We start from the raw sequence: 22,607 nt of genomic DNA, 5'->3' as shown, positions 1-22,607 counted from the left end.
CTAATGTAGTAAAAAATCTTTCGTTCCTGACATATGATGACTTGCACCATTGTCTAAGTACCACGTTCCTTCATTCTTTTCATCATTTTCAAACACACCAGGGATAACCCTCTCTTCATTCAAACTTACTCTCTTTAATGAGCAGACTGCTATAAACAAAGAAGGATCAATATCATCTTTTTTCTTTGTCAAATTCACTTCTTCTTTCCCTTTGCTCAGCTCTTTACATTCATTCGAGTAGTGCCCAATCTTATCACAGTTGTAGCATGTTACGTACTTCCTTCTATCTTGCCATTCTCCCGGGCTCTTTCTCCAGTATTCAACCCGTTCATCATTCTCACGTTCATCATTCCATCTTGGATTCCCTCCTCCATTATATCTTCCACGGCCTCTGCCACGTCCTCGGTAGGTTACAACTTTCTTTTCAGTTAGGGTGAACATGAGCTGACTTTTGGATGAACTTCCACTCAAATTCTTGAACTTTTTTCTTTCTTCATATGCCTTTAAACGTCCAACCACATCTTCAAACGCCATTGTTTCAATGTCTGCGAGTAGCTCCATTGAAGAAATAATAGGTAAATATTTATCTGGCATAGAGTTCAAGAATTTTCTTACCAAAACCTCTTCTTCTTCAAGTACCGCTCCCAAGCTCTTGTACTTTGATTGTACTCCACCCAACTTCGCTGCATAATCATCAATACTTTCTGTCTCCCCCATCTTCAGCCATCTAACTCGGCTCTTAGCATTTGAACACGAGCTTTCTGAGTTCTTTCTGCACAAAGATAACGAACTCTTAACGCTTCCCAAACATCTTTCGGTTTTGAATATTTGGCCATCTGAAGCATCACGTCTTCAGGTAGGGTTTGGAAGATAACACCTAACGCCATAAACTTCTTTCTTTCTTCAATTCCAGTCCCTTGTTCCTTATCAATCACGTCATGCAAACCATTCGCACCCAAAATAATTTTCACCGTAACCGACCATGATGCATAGTTGGTCGAAGTTAACTTCGGTGCTTGCAAAACAAAACCACCTATCGATTCTTTCACTGTTCCTGAGTTCCCTTCTTTATCACTAGCCATATCACAATGCTAACTGGAATTTTTCCTTGTTCCAGCGATGAACAACAAAAATAATATATATGTGCTTACTCAAGATTTTAAAGAAAAAAACTTCAGTCGCTAAAACTTATTAACACAAAAAAAAATATGGCATCTCCAAGGCTTGATTGTTTTCCTTAGTTGCAAGTCACGACAGACGTAACAAAACAAAATTTGTAATTCTTTTGAACCACAAATTAATAGCAAGAGCACTATATATTGAAATCCATGCAACACCTTTTATCTTCTTGCTTCCTATAACGAAGAACCGAACAAACTTAATAACAAAACCTCTCAGCCGAACAAACTGAAACAATACGAAACTTTCCGTGGATACGAGCCGTAGTTCTGATACCTATTGTTGGCCCAGACGGATCAAACAATCATAACAACCAAACAAACACGAGATATTTGGGGTGACAACCCTCGACTCTTTTCATATAATCAAACGGACTTATCAAACGAATATAACTTCACAAACATACAAGGAGAAGAGGCTTCTCTTAACTCATACAAATAAAACTAATAATTTAGACTCTATTTATAAACCTACTAAACTTAGGAAACAAGACAAACTTATTCTAGAATATTCCATATTAAAATAAACTTACAAAACAAACCCTCAACTTTATTAATAATTCAAGATTATTCTTCAATGAGAAGGTGGGATAAGAAATTGATGGAAAGAAATCACGATAATAAATAAAATCAATTTTTAATTGATTTGAACCAAAACTACGTAGTTTTGTGAGGTTTCGCGTCTAAGATTAGATGTCTAATAGCTCAATATTCACTCTCCTCACCTAAAAGTGTGTGGGCATATTATTTTTAGTTATACTCCTGTATTAATATACAAATAATTAGTACAAGGGAAAATTCTCAAAATAACCATATTTTGGAAATAGATTTCAGTTTTATCCCCCAAACTTAATAATTCCAAAAAACTGTCCTCTCTAACTCATCTTTGACTATGTGTTAGGAAATCTAACACGTCTTTGACGGCATGTTAGCATAACACGTCATCAAAGACGCGTTAGATTTTCTAACACATTGTTAAAGATGAGTTAGGCTCTCCAAACACGTAGTCAAAGATATGTTAGCATCAAACGCATAGTCAAAGATATGTTAGCTTTTTGTTTGTTTTTTTTAATATTATATTTTTATAACTAGTTTTACTTATATTTGTTTTTCTTTTAGAACTTTTAATATATAAAATTTTATATTATTTCGAATATGCAGACGAGAAATGTTTACTTTTATATACGAACTAATATAAATTTTATTTAAAACCGAGCGGGGCCAAATTTTATTGAACATTTCGATATTGATTTTGCACGGCTCGAGTTTGAGTAAGTTTATGTCGGTCAGTAGGTAAAAGTAAGCATGTCTCGTCGGTATATTCGAAATAATATAAAACTTTATATATTAAAAGTTATAAAAGAAAAGCAAATATAAGTAAAACTAGTTATAAAAATATAATATTAAAAAAACAAGCAAAAAGTTAGCATATCTTTGACTATACGTTTGATGCTAACTATCATTACTACGTGTTTGGAGGCCTAACTCATCTTTAACCATGTGTTAGGAAATCTAACGCGTCTTTGACGACAAGTTAACGTATTTAACCACGTGTTAAGAAATCTAACGCGTCTTTGACGACGTCTAAAGATGCGTTAGAGACGCGTTAGATTTCCTAACACATGGTTAAAGATGAGTTAGAGAGGAAAATTTTTGAAATTATTAAGTTTGATAGACAAAAATAAAATCTATTTTTAAAATTGGGCTATTTAGGGAATTTTCGCTTAGTACAATTATACGGCGTAGTTCAAGGCAACATCACACGGCGGTATCTTTGATTGCAAGCATTCCTTCTGTATATTAATGTTTTATTGTCAGAATGAAAATATTCCCTTTTTTATTTTATTAATTTATCCAGGTATCCAATTACATTAATCCCCACATCATTTATGTAGATTCACCCTCATCGTAAATACATTATTTTAGTTATTGGTTCGATCCAGTACTTTGAACTATATAATCTATATATGTTTGTTGGTAATCAAACGGAGAAACGTCATACGTTAATAAGGGATGTTTTCAAGATGAATAAGTTAAGTTAGTTGAAAAAGTATGAATCGCAAAAGCGGGAATCATATAGTTATGGACCTAAGGTTACAATTATTTAGGTTTCGTATGCTTATCAAGAGGAAAACTATAACAATTAGATTGTTGACTGTTTTTAACCAGATCAAGTCGGGATAAGTATACTAAGTCAACAAAGATAGGGGTTCTTGAATCCCATGATAACTATTCCTTTAAGTGTGGATTCAGGATTTTTTTTTCCTTTCTTTTATTCGTAACTTTGTATTACATAAGTTATAATATATTCAGTAACCAAAGTAAGATGATTTGGTTATAGAATAGGAGATCAAGTGTTCAATCCCTATGCAGTGTAATATTTAGTTGTTTGAGAAAAAGTGATTCATGTATATTTGATATTTGTAAGTCAAATTTATTTTAGTTCCTTAGTATATGAACGCAAAATCTTTAACTGTTTAAAAGACTTTGTTTATGTCACTGCCAACCTCGACACTATCATAATAGTCTTACTTGATAATCACTAGAAAGTAGAAACATTCATAAATTAAACAGGCGGGTCTCTGGACTCTAGAAAATAAATAGGATTACTCGAGATTGATGATGCCATTTAAAAATAATTAAATATATATTTACAAGATAAGATATATAAGTTAATAATATTTATGTTTTGTAACCTTTGCATAAAAAAAAGATATTGGGGTAGTAATTACGGCGGGGAATCGGGCATATTTACCTCATCGAGTTGCACAGACTGATCGTCCTTTATATTTTGTTTCTTCTGATTCCCATGGTCCACCTTTTAGTTTTTTTATTTATTTTTATGTTTATTTTTTATGACTCATTTGACCAAACTGACCACTTCAAAATATGGGTTCAAATAAATCAAGCGGGTTCGGGAGCTTTATCAGGGCTACAGTATTTAAAAGGGAAAGCCGGAAAACTATGCACTCAAAATTTTCATATACTTTTTAACACAAGTATTTATGTTGATTTAGTAAATGTGTGAGTGTTTTAGTTACAAAATAAGAAATTTGTTTTAAGGCCTGAGGTTTTTATCAGTAATAAACTTAACATTAGAGTGGCATTTTATAGATTAAGACTTATCAAGAAGAACTAACTAATTACACAACTATGAACACACGAGGATTAATGATATATATGATTAAACATTTTGCGATAAAATATTATTAAAATGAATGAAAACTTGAAAATATCTACGACGGCATTGAAACCAGAGCTCAAAGAGGGGCGGATGTGGAAGTGGTAAAGAACTAAAGATTAGTGTCATGTGAAAATGGTAGTATTTTGTATTTTATGTGTTATGTAGTATCTTATATTCGTTTTTTGCGTATCAGACAATCGAGTGACACAGAAATATAACACCAGGCCAGTAAAAAATCATAGTTATGTCCAGTGGCGGATCCAGGAATTTTTTTTAGGTGGTTCCCTCTTAATTTATAAGGTGGTTCCTACACGTCTTCTATATATCCGTACACTATTATTTCGAAACTCGGGTGGTAACGGGGAACCACCCGTTTGTATGCTGGATCCGCCCCTGGTTATGTCAATGGCTCCATATAAACTAATTTAGGTTTGAGAGTCGGACAAACTGTTTTTAACTATTTAACTATGTGTCGACATGTCCAGGTCATTCGTTTTTGGGGATATCTTGTGATCCCATGATTACAAACTTCGATAAAAGTATACTTGATTAGTTGCTTATATATGAAAATCTTTGTAATCCTTTGTTTTTCTCCAATCCATGTATAAAAGATTATGCTACCTCTTAGATCTACTAAGCATTTTCCATGTGTATCTTGTGATTAACTATGCGTCTGAATCGTTGGGCGTTTTCTTGCGCATTTTAAGTGACGATCAAAAGTATATTTCTTTTAAGTTGGAAAATCTTTATAACCTTTTCGTTACTCCATCATGAATATATAATCAACTTGTTATCTTTTTTTCCCTTCACCAACATATATTTTTTTTGTTTTTGTTCTAAAGGTACCAGCTCATTTTCTTTACGGTCCAACTTTTGATGCATACTTTGATCCAAGAAAGAAAGACATGGTAGCAGAATTGGTCTTGTCGGGTCGGGTCTTGTAGCCATCAAATGTGGTCCTGCATACTGCATAGCCATCAAATGTGGTCCTGCATACATTACAAGTTAAAAGGAAAAAGAATTAAAATAAAAGTGGGCACTTCAAATCTGCGAAGTTGTCGTCCCTTTTATTCAAATTACCTACTCCCCCTCTCCATATTCTAAGTATATTAATACTTGTTTTCTTGAACTTAAGATTTCATTATTATATATATAGCATTTAATAAAAAAAATATTCTAATATTTTTAAAAACATGGTTTTAAAGGTTGTAGTTTTTTTGCTTTATGTGTATTTTTAAAGTTATGGATTTTAATTATTTATTTTAATATTATATAAACAAATAGACACATAATATCTTTTTTCATCTATTTTATAAACAAAAAAACAAGTGTCATGCATGTTCCATTATAAATACCACATGAAAGTAAGGCTCCAAATCCATACCCCAAGAAAGCAACAAAATGGCAAATCCATCTCAACTAAAAACACTCTCTTCATCCCCTCATGATTTTTCCATGAGAATTCCACAACCTACTTCTTCTTCCTTGGCCACATCCATGAAATTCAAAACCCTAATCCACAACTTCATCTTCTCTCATATCTTTCGCATTGCTCGAGCCCTCACAAAGGCGAAGACCATACTTCTTGAGCTTTTCAAGGATATTCATCTCAATTATGTCCACTTTTTGAAACCCTTGATCTTGAAAAAGAATAAGAACAAGAATAAGCTTTATTTTGGTTCATTTAGGTTCCACTATAATTGGTGCTCATCTCATGTTGTCCCAATGACTTCACCCAACTTGTATAACAATCATGTTTACTATGATGCCACATGGAATTCCTTCGTGGACGACATGGTGCCAGAGTCTCAGCTCTCAGGGTACCTTCGATGGCTTGAAGAGAAGAACATAGGTAATGAAAATGGTAATGATCATGAGATTACCGTTGATGAGATGAATGAGATTGATCGTCTAGCTGATAAGTTTATAGCAAGTTGTCACGAGAAATTCAGGCTCGAGAAACAAGAATCTTATAGGAGATATCAAGAAATGATGGCTAGAAGTGTTGGAATTTGAAGGTCTTTCTTGATCACTTTATAGGCTTATATCCCTTATTAAGGGGTTGGCAAGGTATAGTTAACACAAGAATTGCATGATGGGGAGGGGCTCTTCTAAAACTTCTTAGCTTCAAGATGGAATTTTGAGAGAGTTTAGAAGATAAGGGAGTTTTTGTAATTGTGTAATTCTTGTGTTTATAAGTGGATCATCTTAGGATTAATTATGCTTCATTCGCACCCTTCAAAGCTAAATGCATGCATTTGATTACTTAGCAAATGATATAAATGTTAAATCCGAATAAATAAAAATATTAAGTTATCTAAACATTATTTAGTATTATATATGATTTACTAAAGTATAACTATTCTATTCAAGGATGTCCATGTGCGTACTAATTGAATGATTGATCAACAGTTGCAAGTTTAATCGTTTTTTTTATTTCCCGTTTGTAATTTTGTATTCTATGTTGTAAAGGTAAAATATTTTCATGATTTTGGTAGATCCCCATGTTACATTAACAATATGATGTGCCAATCCTTGTAGTTGGGTTAAGGCGGCCTCTCTTGCCCCGAGAACCAAAACATGTTATAACACAAGTTTGTTAGAAGAGGACTTGAGACCGAAGGCCGTAAACCTCTAACTATTAAGTTAGCCTAAAACATATCATTATCGATGTATACATGTACGTGTGGAAGAGACAGATGGGCAGGGTCACGGGGATCGAAATTCTCTGCTTGCCTAATGCCTAGTATGCCATCCCTTATATGAAAAAACGATTTGAGTTATAACCTAGTGGGCCTAGAATGCATGAGCCCAATCCTAATAACAAGCCGAACAGGCCGTACCTTTATACACTACATGAAGCAATATTTGTAACAAAGTAAACCCAACGATTGGTTTGCCAGTCTCGACTCTCGAGAAAAAGTCTTGAGTCGAATCGCTAACTATGGTTTTGAAGAAAGACAAAGCGAACTAGTTGGGTTGATGGTGTCAACCAAACTGGCTAGCTCTTACGGTTTTACGGTTTAAATAAGTTTTTATTAAAAAAAACATAATTTTGTATCAAGTTAAAAAAACTGATATAGATTATTCATGAATACAATATATATACATAACTATATATTCATAAAATGAAAAAGAATAGATGATAATTTTTTTGCGGCCAATTCCAAGTTCCAAACCATAAACCGTTAAACCTTTAAAAACGAACTGTGAAACAAACTGTTTAAATGTTACATCTGCCTCACATACTGACTTTGTTCAATTTTGAAAATTCATTCTGTGACTGCAGGACACTCAAAACGGAATCCTTCAAAGTATAAAGTTCGAGTTGTTGTCTATTGCCACTTGCCATCACCAATTTCCCATCAACAATTCTGAGGGCCACCTCATCATATATACTTTTCATTAAAAATAAATAAATTTTTATTTATACATCTAATTAATGTTTGACATTTACGTATTACACCGGTTAAATAAATGTTTTTTTTAATATTTGTTTTAAATAACATATCATATAATTCTCATAAACATTTTATGAAAAATTAAAGAATATGAATTAGGTTGTAATCATATTATTTATCAAGTTAAAATTATTATTATTATTATTATTATTATTATTATTATTATTATTATTATTATTATTATTATCTAATAGGAAAGAGATGCGGGAATCAAATTTTAGACTTCACTAGACGTCCACACCCCCCTCCCCCCCCCCCCCTCCCGCGCGCCGAGGGGGGGGGGTTCCTCCTTCTTTTGAGCAGTAGACTGTAGACTGTTAGACTTCACTAGAAATCACATGTGAGAAACAAACTTTTATGTGACCTACAAATTGATACGTTTACCCCTATTATTTTTATTTATTAGATATAGAAGCTAGAAGATGTGACATTTTTTTCTAGTTAAAATTTGATCATCAATTTTTTTAACTTTGCTACCAAATTATTTGTGGTTTATAATTCATTGTTCCATGGCTTTTAATTTTGCTTACTTATTCATTTAACTAACTTTAGATGGTTTTGTTTTTGTTAATTGTTATTTCCGTGTCATGGATTTGGATTTAACTTTTAGTGAATATGGAGGTATCTTTATTAAAGAAAAGGCTATCTCGGATCTTCATGTTTCAAAACTATCCCCAAAGGTAATAATATAAGTGGCTTTCATCGGATCCAATCCGAATGAGAAATCAAGCTTATAAAAATATATCATTACAAAGCATATTTGATTATAGATCAATGCAACCATATGGTCATGAATTTCCACACAAAAAATGGTTAGTGGCAAAACAAGGCATTTAGTTACATTCTAATTAGTTTTCTGTAAAAGTAACAATTAACAGAAGATAACCGAGTAACCACTATCAAACAATTAGATCCTCAATACCACAACATGTAACCATTGTAGTCGACTCTTTCCACCTAGTTCTTCAATACGATTAAATGATACGAGAAAGTCAAAAGTCAAAATGGTTATCCCAGAAAACAAAGATAAAGAACTAATATTACCCATCGTTATTATTCTGAGTTTCATTGTTTCAACATGATTGTAGATATACAATTCTAAGAGTTCATAATTTGCTTTGATAAGGTAACATTTTATTGTTTACTAGTGTTCTACCCGGCCCGTTGCGCCGAGCATGCTTGGTAACGTGTCGGATAGGTCAGATATATTTATGTACCGCTCATGTTGCATTGGTGCACTAATGCGGATTCGGTTTATTTACATATAAAATTTAAAATATTTAAAATGATATATTTATACGGTGGGTAAAACCTGGACGCTGGTAAATCTTGAGCGTTGGTAAAACCCTTGGAGTAAAACAACCAGGCATTACGACGGTGAGTCGACGCGAATTCGGTCAATATCGACTATGTTCGTTACAATATATGCAACGTTGAGAAAAACCCAAGTTGTCGGCGTTAGTAACACATAAGCAAACAAACATTTAAAATGATATTTATTCTGTCGGTGAAACCGGGCGTTGGTTAAACCCAAGAATTGTAGGTCCCGTTGGTCGTGGCGGCGAGTCAACATGAATTTGGACGGTTTCGGTTATGTTCGTTACGCCATCGTATAAACAACGTTTGTAAAATCCAAGCGTTAAAACCTAGAAAATAAATTCGACAATTAACATATACAAAATAAAATTGGGTTGGTAAAACTTAAGCGTTGATAAAACACTAGCGTTTCCGGACCCCGAAGCTGGTAAAACTTAAGTGTTATGGGCATTGCGGTGGTGAGTCAACGCAAGGTTGGTTTTAGTTACATTCGTTACGATACCAAAAGTAAACAAAAAGGTCGGTAATTATCAAAGTCTAAAAGAAAAAAAAATAGCGTGGACCACTTTGGTGCCACCACTTGACCCAATAGGGGTTTAGCGGCACCAAAGTTAACAATTATACTTATTAGAAAAGAAATATGTGTTCATTTAAAATATTTTTTTGTGAATTCGATATCAAAATAATTTTGATTATGAGATAGAAAAACAAACTTGAATGCGAACTCCAAATATGATAATGTGAAAACAAGATAAGATTCAAATAATGCACCCCATCTTGTAAGATGTATTATCGAAAAGAAGAAACTAGTTGGCCGATCAATCTATTATTAATGCTATCATTTCAATAAAGCTTGTGAAGTTAGCTTTCTTTCGTAATCAACTTAATATTTCAATAAAGCTTGTGAAGTTAGCTTTCGCAATCAAATTATATTATATATAGTACTAATTCTTGTGGGTATGAAGAATACTACCACAAGTGAAGTTAACAGTATGTACTATATCTTCTTTCTATATTGGTGGTTGTAGCATTGGATAGATGAATGATAAATGATAATTGCATTTGTTACTTAGAAAAACAATTAACTAACAATGTGAATGAATCCATATAAGCCGTTTTCAAAAGATAGGAGCACGCAGGTAAACATAACCACACAACAAGATACAACAAGATGATCATTTGATTGAGACTGTTTTATTCGATCATACAACAAGACACAAACAAGTTCTTAAGTAATCATAATCACACAATCTATATCTTTAAGACGATACAACTATACTACAATGAAGAAATGAATGTAACAATAATATTAGCATTTTCACCATCAAAAGCCGAAGTTTCCAGTTCAAAATGGCTAGCGCTGTCAATCAGATGCATTTCTGTACGTCCTGCTGCACTTTTAAGCTTGTTTTTCAACTGTCTTACACTCGTAAACCCATCTTTCGTCCCCATAACGAACAATTTTGGCTTCGGAGATTGCAATATAGCCTTATGGTGCCCTCTAAACAAAATAGAAGCCATCCACCCGAATGGGTAAGCCACGCTCACATAACCCACAACTTCATCCACTTGATCAACTGCTGAGCCTGCAATCGGTGCACCTGTATTTAAATGAATCGGTTAGAGATTCTATTAGCTATGAATTTGGAATACACATAACAAACTGTAAAGCACTTGACATAAATCGGAAACATTAGGTTTCAAATGGAAGAGCTTTAACCGAAATTAACCAAAACGGAAATCATGATTGAAGCAGAATTTGAATAAGCGATTGAGGAATCGCCCACCTATTTTCGATTGAATCAGTTAGCGATCCAATCATTGATGAATTTTGTTCTATTCTACCATGAATTAGTTATGAAAGTTTCCCAGATTTCGAACATTCATAAAAAATTCTGAAAAGAAGCTTGAACAAAATTGAAACACTAGGCCTGAAACCGAAGACTTATAACTTCAAAGTAGTAATATTAACTAACAGAAACCATGATCAAAGAAGATTTAAAATAAATAATCAACAAATCAAGCACCTGTTTATCGGTCAGAGATCCTATTATTGATCACTTATGACAGATTCTAGAGATTAAGAATATTCATAATCATAACAGATTCGGAATAACCGATTCACAAATTGCACACCTGTTTTCGATTGAACCAGCTCGAGATTCAACCACTAATCTAATTTGTGCTATTCAGCTCAAAAGCATCAACAAACAACTCACCAACACAAACCACAACGGACCCAGATTTACCCGACAAGCAAAACCCAATTCAGAAAGAAAATTAATACCTGCAGAAGAACCCACGAGTAGAATCCGATTGGTGGACAAGTTCTTAACAGTCCACTTGCAGACAGCAATTACGTCAGCAACTTCAGCAAACCCGGTAATAGAAGGCCGGCCGGTGGATTTCCCGACGCCTCTCATATTAAACGTGACGGCTGGAAAGCCTTGTAAGGCGAGATTACGAGCAATGCCTTTGGTGAGGAATTGACTGCCGCCTAATACTGAGTACGGGTGGACTAAAACCACCGCGATGTTTTGGTTATCTGTGGTTGAATCGGTTTGTTCGTCGGATGGTTTGTAGATTCGGACGTCCAGGTGAATGCCGTTGCCGGACTCCACTGTGGCCGATTCTCTGGTGGCCATTTTGGGGACTGTGTGTTAGGTGTCGAATCCCTGATTTGAATTATGGGGTTAAGTGCATGAGTCGTCCTTGTTAAATATTAAATGCTTAGTTTTGGTCCCTACTCATATTAATGATTGCTGGCTAGCTACCTTATTATTTAATACAACCATTTTTGGTTGATAAGTTGTATTTAGGGTTGTAAAGGAGCATAATCGAATTGAATGAGATTATTGGATATGTTTGTTTGTTAAGCGTTTGTTGGACAAATAGGAGTTTGGGAAAATGTAATTGAATGTAACTTTTTGTTCGTGTTTACTCATTAAGTAAATGACTTTAGAAGTGTTTGTTCGTTAATTTTATTAATGAACTTGAAACGCCACGAACCTAGGGTGTTTCAGTGATTAGATTTGCTCGTAAACATTGTTGTTAAACCCAATAATTTTATTTAATCATAGGCAATGGAAATATTTAGTGGTCATAAAACAGTGAAACGTAACATGTCATTAAAATGAACGTGAACAAACATAAAATTCCTACATATATGCCAATCACTAGTCCAAATAACCTCAACGTGCACTCCATCCTAGTACAAAGATTACCTGATATTAACCTGACGTGCAAACTAAAAAGTAAGCTATATTGAGTGAGTTCTAGTAGAACTCATAACATCACATGACATAATACACATCATAGCGTAACATTCATAAACAATCTCGTGAACATGTGGAAGGCTCGTCGGCGTTACCTATTCTCACTTAAAGTTAAAACCGTTGCTGTCCCAACAGAATGGCATAGAGGCAAAAACAAAAAAAAAAACCAACAAGATGATCGGTGGTGGGAGGTGGGTAGAAGATAAAGAGATGATCGATCAAAGAAAAGCAATGAGCATGTTTAGGCTGAGATGAACAAATTCGGCGACTAGGTGCATGGGAGAAAAACATCTTCGTAAATTATAATAGCTCTAATGCCTTATTAAGGAGGAAGCCCATAATTGTGGAAAAAAAACCCATGAGTCTTGTCATCTAATCGAGCAAACAACAGTTTTTCTTGATCACCTTTTGTTCCCGAACTGTTTTAACTTTTTATGAATTGCATGGATTTCTTAACATAACCCGGAACTCCCACAGTCAATTTAATCGGCATAATCGGTTTCTCATTTGAAGCGTATTCATCATAAGTTTAACCCCGTCATCGTACAAGAGAAAATAATTATCCTTCACCTGAACATCACACCCGTTCTCTGCTGTTTGACCGAGAATTATTATATTATCTTTCAAACTTGGTATAAAATAGATAAAACCCGATCATCTCCGGGTTTTTTTATTTTAATAAAATGGTTCCTTTGTTGCATATTACATATGACCCGTCCTCGAATTTTACCTTACCCGTTATATTAGTGTTAATTTTGGAAAAATGCGACTGGTTATCTGTCATATGGTTCGACGCTCCGTTTTTTGGATACCAAGTGCCTTCTTCCACTTTCTTGGCTTCAAGCCTTTTCGGGTTAACTCGTTCTTTATTAAGTAAACCGTTTCATGAAGATATAAATAACCAGCTGGGTCACGATCGGCTGGTTCGTTTGTTTCAGTCAAATCTGCTTCCTGATTTGCTCGTCTTTGTTCCGGACACGGGGACGCAAAGTGTCCCATCTCGTCACAGCGAAAACACTTAATCTGGGAGCGGTCTTTTCTTTCTTTTACATGCCCTTTGATTTGGTTCGATTCTTGTCCCCCAGTTTCTCGAATTCTTTCACGTTCCCATTAAATCGATCCACATCTACCTCGGCTACTCGACTGATCACACGATTTGCCTTTGTAGCATCTTTCTAATTGATTGAAAAGTAGCTGACTTTGTGACTCATAATCACGTTATCTCCTCTGTAAACGTTCCTCAAACGTCTTTATTTTTCCAACAACATCTTCAAACATCATACTATCTAGACCAACAGTTTGCTCAATTGAGGCTACCAAGTGGAAGTTTCTGTCTGGAATCGCGTCAAGTAACTTCTTCACCAAGACATCTTGCTCGAATACGTGACCAAGACCCGTTGCCTTTGAAACCATTCTTGTTATTTTTCCTACAAACCGGTCAACAATCTCGTCTTCCGCCATCTTGATTGTCACACCCCGCATTCGGGCCTAGGCGTGTGACCCACAGTTGGTACCACTTTTGTCAATTTATCAAAGTTTGCAGCGGAAAATGTTATTTTAAAATATTTACTTTCATAACATAGAGAATTAAATACCCTTGTTTGTTTTACAAAATTACTTGTTTAAAAAAACAAGTTTAATATATATATGGCTCAATACAAAATTTGCTGAGCCACCAGCTGTAAACTATGCCTAGTATTCTTCTATCTTCACTGGCATATCCATCACTATTCCTTACTCCTGATTACCTTAAAACAGTTTCAAAATACGTCAGCTATATGCTGGTGAACACGCTGACTCGAAAATATTTTCACAATTCGTAATGACACAACACCAATAGTTTTCAACGACTCAGTGGGTCTCAATCCCATCTCATTGGAACTAAACATACGTACAAACCACATAATCAGACTTTACTCGCCTAGAGACAGTCACTTGCCTCATGGTCAGTATGTCTGTAGTGTGCCCACTACAGTACATATATGTAAGGATCCAGACACATGTGTATTTTAGCCTGATTGTTTAGTACTACCTTGTATCAAAACGTTTTAGAGGATTTGAACCAACCCTCATGCAAATATTTCCATAACTCTTTTACATATGTATAACAGTCCATAGTTTCAAAGAGTAAATATCTTTTCAAAATATACGGTACATAGACGTATTCACCTCATAAAACATTTCACACTATAAAAAGGTTTGGACGTATTCACCTTTTGTTGATTTTCAGATTTCTCACCAACATATGTCTGATCTTTATCTCGGACATATAGTACGAGAATAACATTCTATAAATAACTAGATCTACAATCTAGCTATAGACCTTAAGCCTATTTGCATAACCTTTACCTTGATATTCATTTCATTTTGTAAAACATTTATATGCTACGTTTCTTCATCATGAAGAAACGTATATATCAAGTTTCTTCTTTCATAAGTAATATCTTTATAAAAATAAAGAGCAACATTTCATCAATAATCTTATCTTATAAAATCTTATATTTCACTTACTTACTTGATCAAGGTATATACTATACTCTTGACTAGGGTCTAAGGCATTAAATAATAATAAAATAATAACTTAAGCAGAATCCCTACCTTACGCAGATATTTTGATTTGCCTAAGCCTTGTACAAGTAGCACTTCTACTTAAACCGTCAGAACCTTGTTTCAAACTCGCTTAAACATTCGACGGAGCGTTAAAACTTCAATTCATACACGTTTTACGAGAAATCGGGACCACGGAACTTCACAATGATCGGGCACATTCCCCAAGGTTATGTGTGTGAAAGTGAGTGTGAAATTTGAGATGAAAATGCTTCAAACCCGTAGCCCCCTTTTATAGGCAAAGTTTTGGGGACCGTCGCGTAGCGCGATGCCCTTTTCCTTGGGCCGACGCCGCAATTCACAAGATCTTGTCACGTGTTGACACGTGGTTGATCCGATTACTTAACCGGGTCATCGCGTAGCGCGATACCCCCTTCCTTCTGGACCATCGCGTAGCGCGACGCCCCTTTTTATAAACTCATGGGAAACTGCATTGCGTAGCGCGATGATCTAATCAGTATACCCGTCGCGTAGCGCGATGGGTCTGAAAATCAGAATTTTTATTTTCAACCTCTGGACTTTGTTAACTCGTCACTTCTTGGTTTATCTTCCACAGTTCAAAAATACTAAAGCGACCCTTATGCGGCTCGCAGCGATGCGAGCGTGCGAAGTGCCAAGTGCGCCATCAAAACGCCACATTACGCCCATCGCCCGAGTCCGAGTCCGTGTCCGTGCGCGATTCCGAGTACGTGTCGGTGCGCGTCGGGTGCTTCGCACCCTCCGCTAGGACTAGTGAGAGTGGTTAGCCCCATAAGAACATTACCATGGAAAAACTCCTTCATTATAAAGTGCTTTTATTTCTTTCCCACTTTCCATGTGGGATGGAGTTTCCTTACTTAGTCCCTTAACATAATATGGTTTCTTTCTTTATCATACTTTTTCCCATTACCTTTCTCATAATTATTTTTGGTCATTTATCTTTATAAACTTGTAAAAATTTGGACCTAAACTTTGTGGGTGTTACATTGATTTTCTCGAATTCACTTTTCAACGTTAGGAGTCGAGCCTTCTGTACTCGCTCAGCTCTAACATACCGTGTTTTTAAAGCCGCGCGTATATCCGGGCATTCTTGTATTGAGCAATCTGAAGAAAAATATCACCTTCCACCACTTGAAACAAAAACGATCATGCCGTTTTATTCTTCTTCGCATCAATAATCGCACCCTCTTCCGGTTGAACGACTTCCCATAGCCCTTGATCGTCCAACATCGCTTCCACCACAATCGTCCATATGATGTAATTTGTTCCGTTCAGCTTTGGAATCGGTAATGATACCCCACTGGTCACTTTAGATGGGATTATTGGTCTTTCTTCGTCACCTGCCATTGACATCGTTTTTTTCTTCAGCCAGTAAACACTTAACGGTGTCGAACTGCCTTACTCCAGTCCGTTGGAACGAACACAAGCAAATCAGTTCTAAACCACTTTTTAGAACCAGTTTGCTCGCAAAACACCGATCACAAATACCTTCTTGAAAAACAACGAAACTTGTGCCCAAAAGAACTTAAATGGCCTAAAGTTTTATTATGATTTTTTTTCTTTTGTAATCAGTCCGTTAACTGATAATGGATGGGATTATTGGTCTTTCTTCATCACCTGCCATTAACGTTGTTTTTTTTTCTTCCGTCGGTAAACACTTAACGGTGCCGAACTCGCTTGTTCCATTCCGTTGGAACGAACACAAATAAATCAGTCCTGAACCACTTTTCAGAGTCGTTTGCTCGCAAAACACCGATCACGAATACCTTCTAGAAAAACAACGAAACTTGCGCCCAAAAGAACTTTAATGGCCTAAGTGTTTTAGTAGTAGCAGTAGCAGTAGCAGCAGTAAAAGAAAATCCCGAGTCTTCTTGAATACCCTTCTTGAGCGAACCAACGGCTTCTAATTCTTCTACCTGGTAATCTCTATTTTTGATTTCTTAAACTTAGCCCTTAATAATCAAAACGTAATTGCTTGGTCTTGATTAGTAACCTTGGCTGCTTGTCTCTTGATTGATCAAACCTAGATCACATTCTTGAACAACTCACAGTACTTTTGGAATTGCTTGCTTTCTGGTCTACGTATTGAGGCTCTGATACCAAAATTGGATTTAGTTAGCCAAACATGAACTAAACTCGGAGAATATTTGACACAACTCATCAATTTCATTAATTAAGAAAATAACTCAAAATCTGACCAATTCTCCATTTTACCCTAACATGAATTCTTTGAAGTCATATAGAGACTCGATTACAATTAGAAACGAACACGAACTCCTATTTATCTATTAAATAAAATTCCATCTCTATCTAATAAATAAAATAGATAATTATCTCTAATTGCAACAATTAATTAATGAGATCGATCAATTAACTCGAATCGGCCCCACCTTCCCGACCCATAACTCGGGTTCAGGAATTAACTCTAACAGTTCATGCATTTCGTTTTCCTAACCGTATTGCTTCTATCCCACTTGTTGGGCTTCTTGAATTGAGCTCCTGAGTTGGCCGAGCTCGTAATACTCATGGCACAAACTCTCTAAAATTAAGAAAATATTGCACGCTTAAATTGTTAAAAGAAATGCCTACCATAACATGTTTATAATTAAACCTTGATATATACTTGATGACCAACTAACTTTAGTATACGTAGTCTAATTATCTAAATTAAAAAGATTGAATTATTAGATTATCCTTTTGTACATTATCATTAATTATCAACGTTTGTTTTACCACAAAACCCTCGCTTGCGTTTGAGTCTTTGAGACATTGCATGTGACTTCCATGGTTTTAAGAAGCGTACAATATTAATGGTACAACCTACTTTCATATATTGTGTTTTTGAGTCACAGATTTGGATGGTTGAGTAAAAGCAATTGCCCAACTTACAAAACATTGTCGATGTCATGTGCCCTGGTTAATGCATCACCATACACCAACCTCCATAAATTCCATATCAAATGCTTTCTACTTTTCCAGGCATAATTTCAACTAGTTTCAACGCCAAGAAATGAAAATACAAGTTGCATATTAATTACACTACATAACATATGACTATACCGATGGACCATTCGGTACATCGAAGCTTGTTACAAAAGAGATTTGTCGGTAATTGTTATGTGGAAATATGGTTGTGGGTTATTTGATTTCTGATTACATAAGCATAATATACCGACAAATTTTAATATTTATGTTTAATAGTGTTAAGTGGAAAATTATTGTTTTTTGATAGCGTGAAATAGATGATTAATCATCACATGCATGTATTTGTTACAAGTTTATATTCTGTTTGCTTGAGAGCAAAAAAGCCTTGAAATTTACTTTTCCTAACGGCCTTCACCTACTTGTCCTATCATCAGCAAACCTCTTATTTGTAGTCAACCACTAGGAGTGCTAGCTATGAGATTTCGTAATATACTCTTCCAATAACCTTACTATGGTACTACAGTATAGTATTTTGATACATTTTAAACCAACGCTAAAAAAACTCAATCCCCCTTTTAACTTAAAAGCTGAGCCTTTGTACTGAACTTCAAATCACCTTACTTAGTAGGAACTTTTACTCCTCTTTTCCATCTTAATCAAGAAAACAAAACGACATCGTATGACAATGTATCAAAGTACACAAGCAACATATATATAAATAAGTGATATTATGTGCCATCCATAGGATGGAAGAAACCATGTAGATCTAGGGGGTTGGCAACGACAAAGTCATTTGTTGACCAAACACTATAAGACGTGTCTTGACAATCAACACGTGTTTATACCCTTCTCTATTGATACTTTTGGTTTTCTAGTGATGAGGCTGTGGAGCTACTTTGTCGTTTTCAATGGGTCATGCATAGTAATGTTATGACCCCATAATCTATAAAAGTTATTTCAAAAAGGGTTTGCGGCGCAGCTTGTTGCCTATTTGCATTCTGTCTGTATCGATGTAAACACTCACTTTTAATGTATCTAAGAGGGATTTGTTGATAAGAGATTTTCCAGACCATAGTTCGGTTTTCACTCTAGATTTGATCTAATTAATACTTGATACAAATTGAAGGAATTGCCAGCCAATTAATTGTCGGCCTAGTTTTCCCATTGATGCCAGTATTATCTCCAAGAATGTGTATCCAACTATTGGTGTGAAAAAGGAAGAAATATATCAAAAGGCTTGACAAAGTATTAAATTTGAATAACTAGGATCACACAAAAATTCAGCAATTGATGTTCACAAATTCCCCAAAAAGAGTTGACATGAGAACAAGATGTCCTTTCCAAAATAGTTGAATAAAAGTAAGACGCCTTTTTTCATATAGAATATAGTTTTAAACCACTGGCTGGTATAATGTTGTTTGGAAAAATAAAACTGAATTTGACATGGTTTATCTTCCCATGCCAGCTCATGGGTAACCCGGCCACTATTGGTATAAGGCCACCACGATCACACACAACGTTAATGACCCGGCCCGCCACCAATTGCAGGGTAATTTATCACCCGAAGGCTCACTGTGATAAAACCCCTTTCTCACACACCACATTTTTGTCACAAGTGAGACTTGAACCGATGATCTCATATAGACAGCCACCAAGATACCACTTGAGCATTGCTCATTTTGGTGCCAACTCGTGGGTGATAGTGATACCGTAATGAATTTGTAAGAGAGATTAAACATAATATATTGTTAATCAAAGTTTGAAAAGCAAAAATTATGTATACCGAATTACCGTCCGGTCAAACTACCAAAACGCGTATTAGAGTTTTTAAAATAGTGTCAAAAAAATACTAGCTTTAATGAAGCTGACAACTGCCGAATAATGGTTAAAGGTGTGTATGAGTTTATGACAATTTTTTTGGGAAAATAAAAACCAAATAAAGAAGTTTAGGTAGTTAGGAGATGAAAGAAGAATTTATTCTGCACAGCTAAAGTTCGGCCATATCTTTCCACCTTTCCGAGTCAATGCTATCCAACCACCATCTTTATCCTATATACACCCCCAATGCAATTTCTCTACTCTTTAAAACACATTAGCAAATCATTCCCATCTTTCTTACCCTTCCACCACCACCACACCGTCATCACCACCATCACCGTCATTGTTTAACAACCATTGTCAAGTCAAACACCACCATTATGATGCTTGGCATCTTGGTCGTGTTGATTTCCACAGGGCTTCCATGTTTGGAAGCCCTGTCACCTATGGGAGTGCCAGTGTTGTCACCAGGCATCCCAATAAGTGCACCAACGCCCGAACCGGATTGTATGACCGTGTTGGCTAATGTTACGGATTGTTTGAGTTTTGTATCAATTGGAAGTAACTTGACTAAACCGGACAAACCTTGTTGTCCGGAAGTCGCAGGGTTACTAGAACGTAATGCTAACTGCTTGTGCCAGTTAGTTGGTCAAGCTAAAAGACTTTGGAGTAGATATCAATAGAGCAGCCCTGCTTCCAGATGCTTGTAAATTGGCATTTCCTTCTAGTGTTGCCTCTTGCCTAGGTACAAAGACTCTGAATCTTGTCCCATTTTCTTTATATTTTTATTTTAATATATATGCTAGCAAGTAGCAAATAATAATTTCACTAGTTTTTTGTATTGACAATATATTATTGATGGATTATACAAGCAAACGAATTTGATGAGAAAACAAATGTTACTTTCAAACGACTCTTTGTATAAGAAAATTGTTCGGTGACACAGACAGGGACCATTTATTATTAAACACCGTTCATACATTAATGATGAGTTTCTCTCTTTCATATTAAATGGCTAACCTAACTTTTTTATTATTGTGTTGGTCGATCACTAGGATCAACATGTGCAAGTTCGAATTTAATAATATGGTAAATGTCAGAATCATTTAGTGAATTATTCGTACAACATCACGGGTTCGGAATCCTTTACTCATTTGAAAAGCTGTTACTAATTATTTTTTTTAACTAATATTTCAAACATTTTGGTTAAAAGTCATACACCGTTGCAACTGTACCAAGCTAGTTAAATAGGGTTATATAGCATATAATATAGTAAAAAAACCACTTTCTCATTACTAGAAAATTAGATATTTAAGGTTAAAACGCAGTGAGAAAAACCTCCATGGATGACCCCATTTCGTGACAGCTTAATTACTACCTAGTTTGCAACCAAATTTAGTGACTAATTTTGTTTTCGCAAATCTTGTGACAGTTTTGTGATTAATTTTTAGCGACTTACATGCGACCCTACGTTTTCTTGTTTTTGATTTTATTGCAGCCGGTTCTTCTCCGGCATCAGCTCCCACACCTAGTTCAGGAAGTGGAACACCTGGATCATCAGCAGGTAACTGACACACACACACACACACATATTATACACATACACATTGAACACACACTGTCGCGCGCTCTAACTGTTTTTCCTTCTGTGTGTTTCTTGTGGTGGATGAATTTAAACAGCTGGTCCAGGGCCTGGGGGAGCAGCGTCGAGCCCTTCTGGAAACGGGGGTAGCAATGGCGCTTCTGGCACTGCAGTTCATGATCTTTCGAGCATCTTTTGCTTGGCGGTTGCTATCTTCATAGCATACTACTTTTAGCTTGATTCTTTCACTTTACAATATGCTTCCTATTCTCTACATTTATCGTATTTTGTTATATTTATAAGTAACATTAATTCACATATTTGATGTTTGATGTACTCAATAATATTTAGTGAGTTTAATCTATTTTGTTTAAAGGTTATGGTGCCACAAGGGCTGATATGCTCTTCAAGGAAAGAGTTGCTTTGACATACTATAGATGATATCATACAATGACTTTGGTTGTAGCATTAATCCATATGGCAAATAACTTGATTCACCTCGCACAAAACCCGAAAACACACAGAAACCAAATAAACGAGCATGAGAATCTAACGTGGCTTGGTCTAAACTGACCTACAAACACGGGTAGTGACTAGGATATTCTTATTATGAGGTGTTAAAATTACAAGTACGGATGGTCTGTATATAGGCAAATAATTAGGTTAAAGAACTAAGCGGATTGGGCATTTAGGGCCAGCCTCTTCTGTTTTTCGTGACTGGCCAAGCCTAAGAATCCAACACCCATTATATCAGTTTAAGCATACAAGTTGGGCTCGACTGCTTGAGTTCCGTAATTAAATAAATGTTAATTTAAGTTTGATTTTTTTTACCTTGTCCAATGTAGGATTTTTAGCTAGCCAATCTTAAGCAACTTGGTTATTTACACACCCATAAGATACATATTATTAGAAGTTAAACTAAATATAGGGGCCCATGCGTCATTAATAGAAAGTATATTTAGAATAGAATGTTTTTATGTATTTGTTAAAGTAGAAGGGTTTAGTATATACATTTGAGTCTCTTGTTCTTCAATTCTCATATTGTATTATCATCATATTATGTATGATTGTTTTTGATTTACCAACAATAGTATCAGAGCACACGGTTACAAATCTGGAGAAGGAGAGAAAGATAATCGATCAGAAAGGAAGAAGTAGAACCGATTGAATAAGAAAGTGGTTTGTATCATAAAGATATCGATCAAGAAAGGCAACGGATCAAGGGATTCAATCGATCAAGAAAGAAAGGAGAAGGAAGTACGGTTCGAATAAATCAATTGG

General features: G+C 35.4%; 3 protein-coding genes and 1 pseudogene across 4 annotated transcripts; 2 read left to right on the top strand and 2 right to left on the bottom strand.

Annotated features, from left to right (window-relative positions):
* LOC143560928 (uncharacterized) lies at positions 1-717 on the bottom strand. Its single transcript, XM_077049118.1, has one exon. The coding sequence runs from the start codon at positions 715-717 to the stop codon at positions 1-3; it is 717 nt and encodes a 238-aa protein (XP_076905233.1).
* A 5,046-nt stretch (positions 718-5,763) lies between these two features.
* LOC143560927 (uncharacterized) lies at positions 5,764-6,378 on the top strand. The gene has a single exon (XM_077049117.1). The coding sequence runs from the start codon at positions 5,764-5,766 to the stop codon at positions 6,376-6,378; it is 615 nt and encodes a 204-aa protein (XP_076905232.1).
* Positions 6,379-10,336: 3,958 nt separating this feature from the next.
* Positions 10,337-11,788, bottom strand: LOC143560913 (uncharacterized). The gene is made up of 2 exons (XM_077049106.1): positions 11,428-11,788; positions 10,337-10,741 (listed from the first exon to the last, which is right to left on the bottom strand). Exons 1-2 carry the CDS (start codon positions 11,783-11,785, stop codon positions 10,419-10,421), a joined length of 681 nt encoding a protein of 226 aa, XP_076905221.1. The 5' UTR covers positions 11,786-11,788; the 3' UTR covers positions 10,337-10,418.
* A 7,660-nt stretch (positions 11,789-19,448) lies between these two features.
* LOC143560925 (uncharacterized) lies at positions 19,449-21,701 on the top strand (annotated as a pseudogene). Its single transcript, XR_013140205.1, has 4 exons — positions 19,449-19,475; positions 20,023-20,489; positions 21,243-21,308; positions 21,425-21,701. The product of XR_013140205.1 is annotated as an uncharacterized LOC143560925 (transcript).
* Positions 21,702-22,607: the final 906 nt, after the last annotated feature.

This window comes from Bidens hawaiensis, unplaced genomic scaffold (genome assembly GCF_021521415.1).
Source record: "Bidens hawaiensis isolate Kalapana, Puna unplaced genomic scaffold, B.hawaiensis_p1.1 tig00020514_1, whole genome shotgun sequence".
In the NCBI taxonomy this organism is placed as follows: domain Eukaryota; kingdom Viridiplantae; phylum Streptophyta; class Magnoliopsida; order Asterales; family Asteraceae; genus Bidens; species Bidens hawaiensis.
The sequence above is the reverse complement of the archived record's forward strand: the minus strand, read 5'-3'. Positions and strand labels throughout refer to the sequence as shown.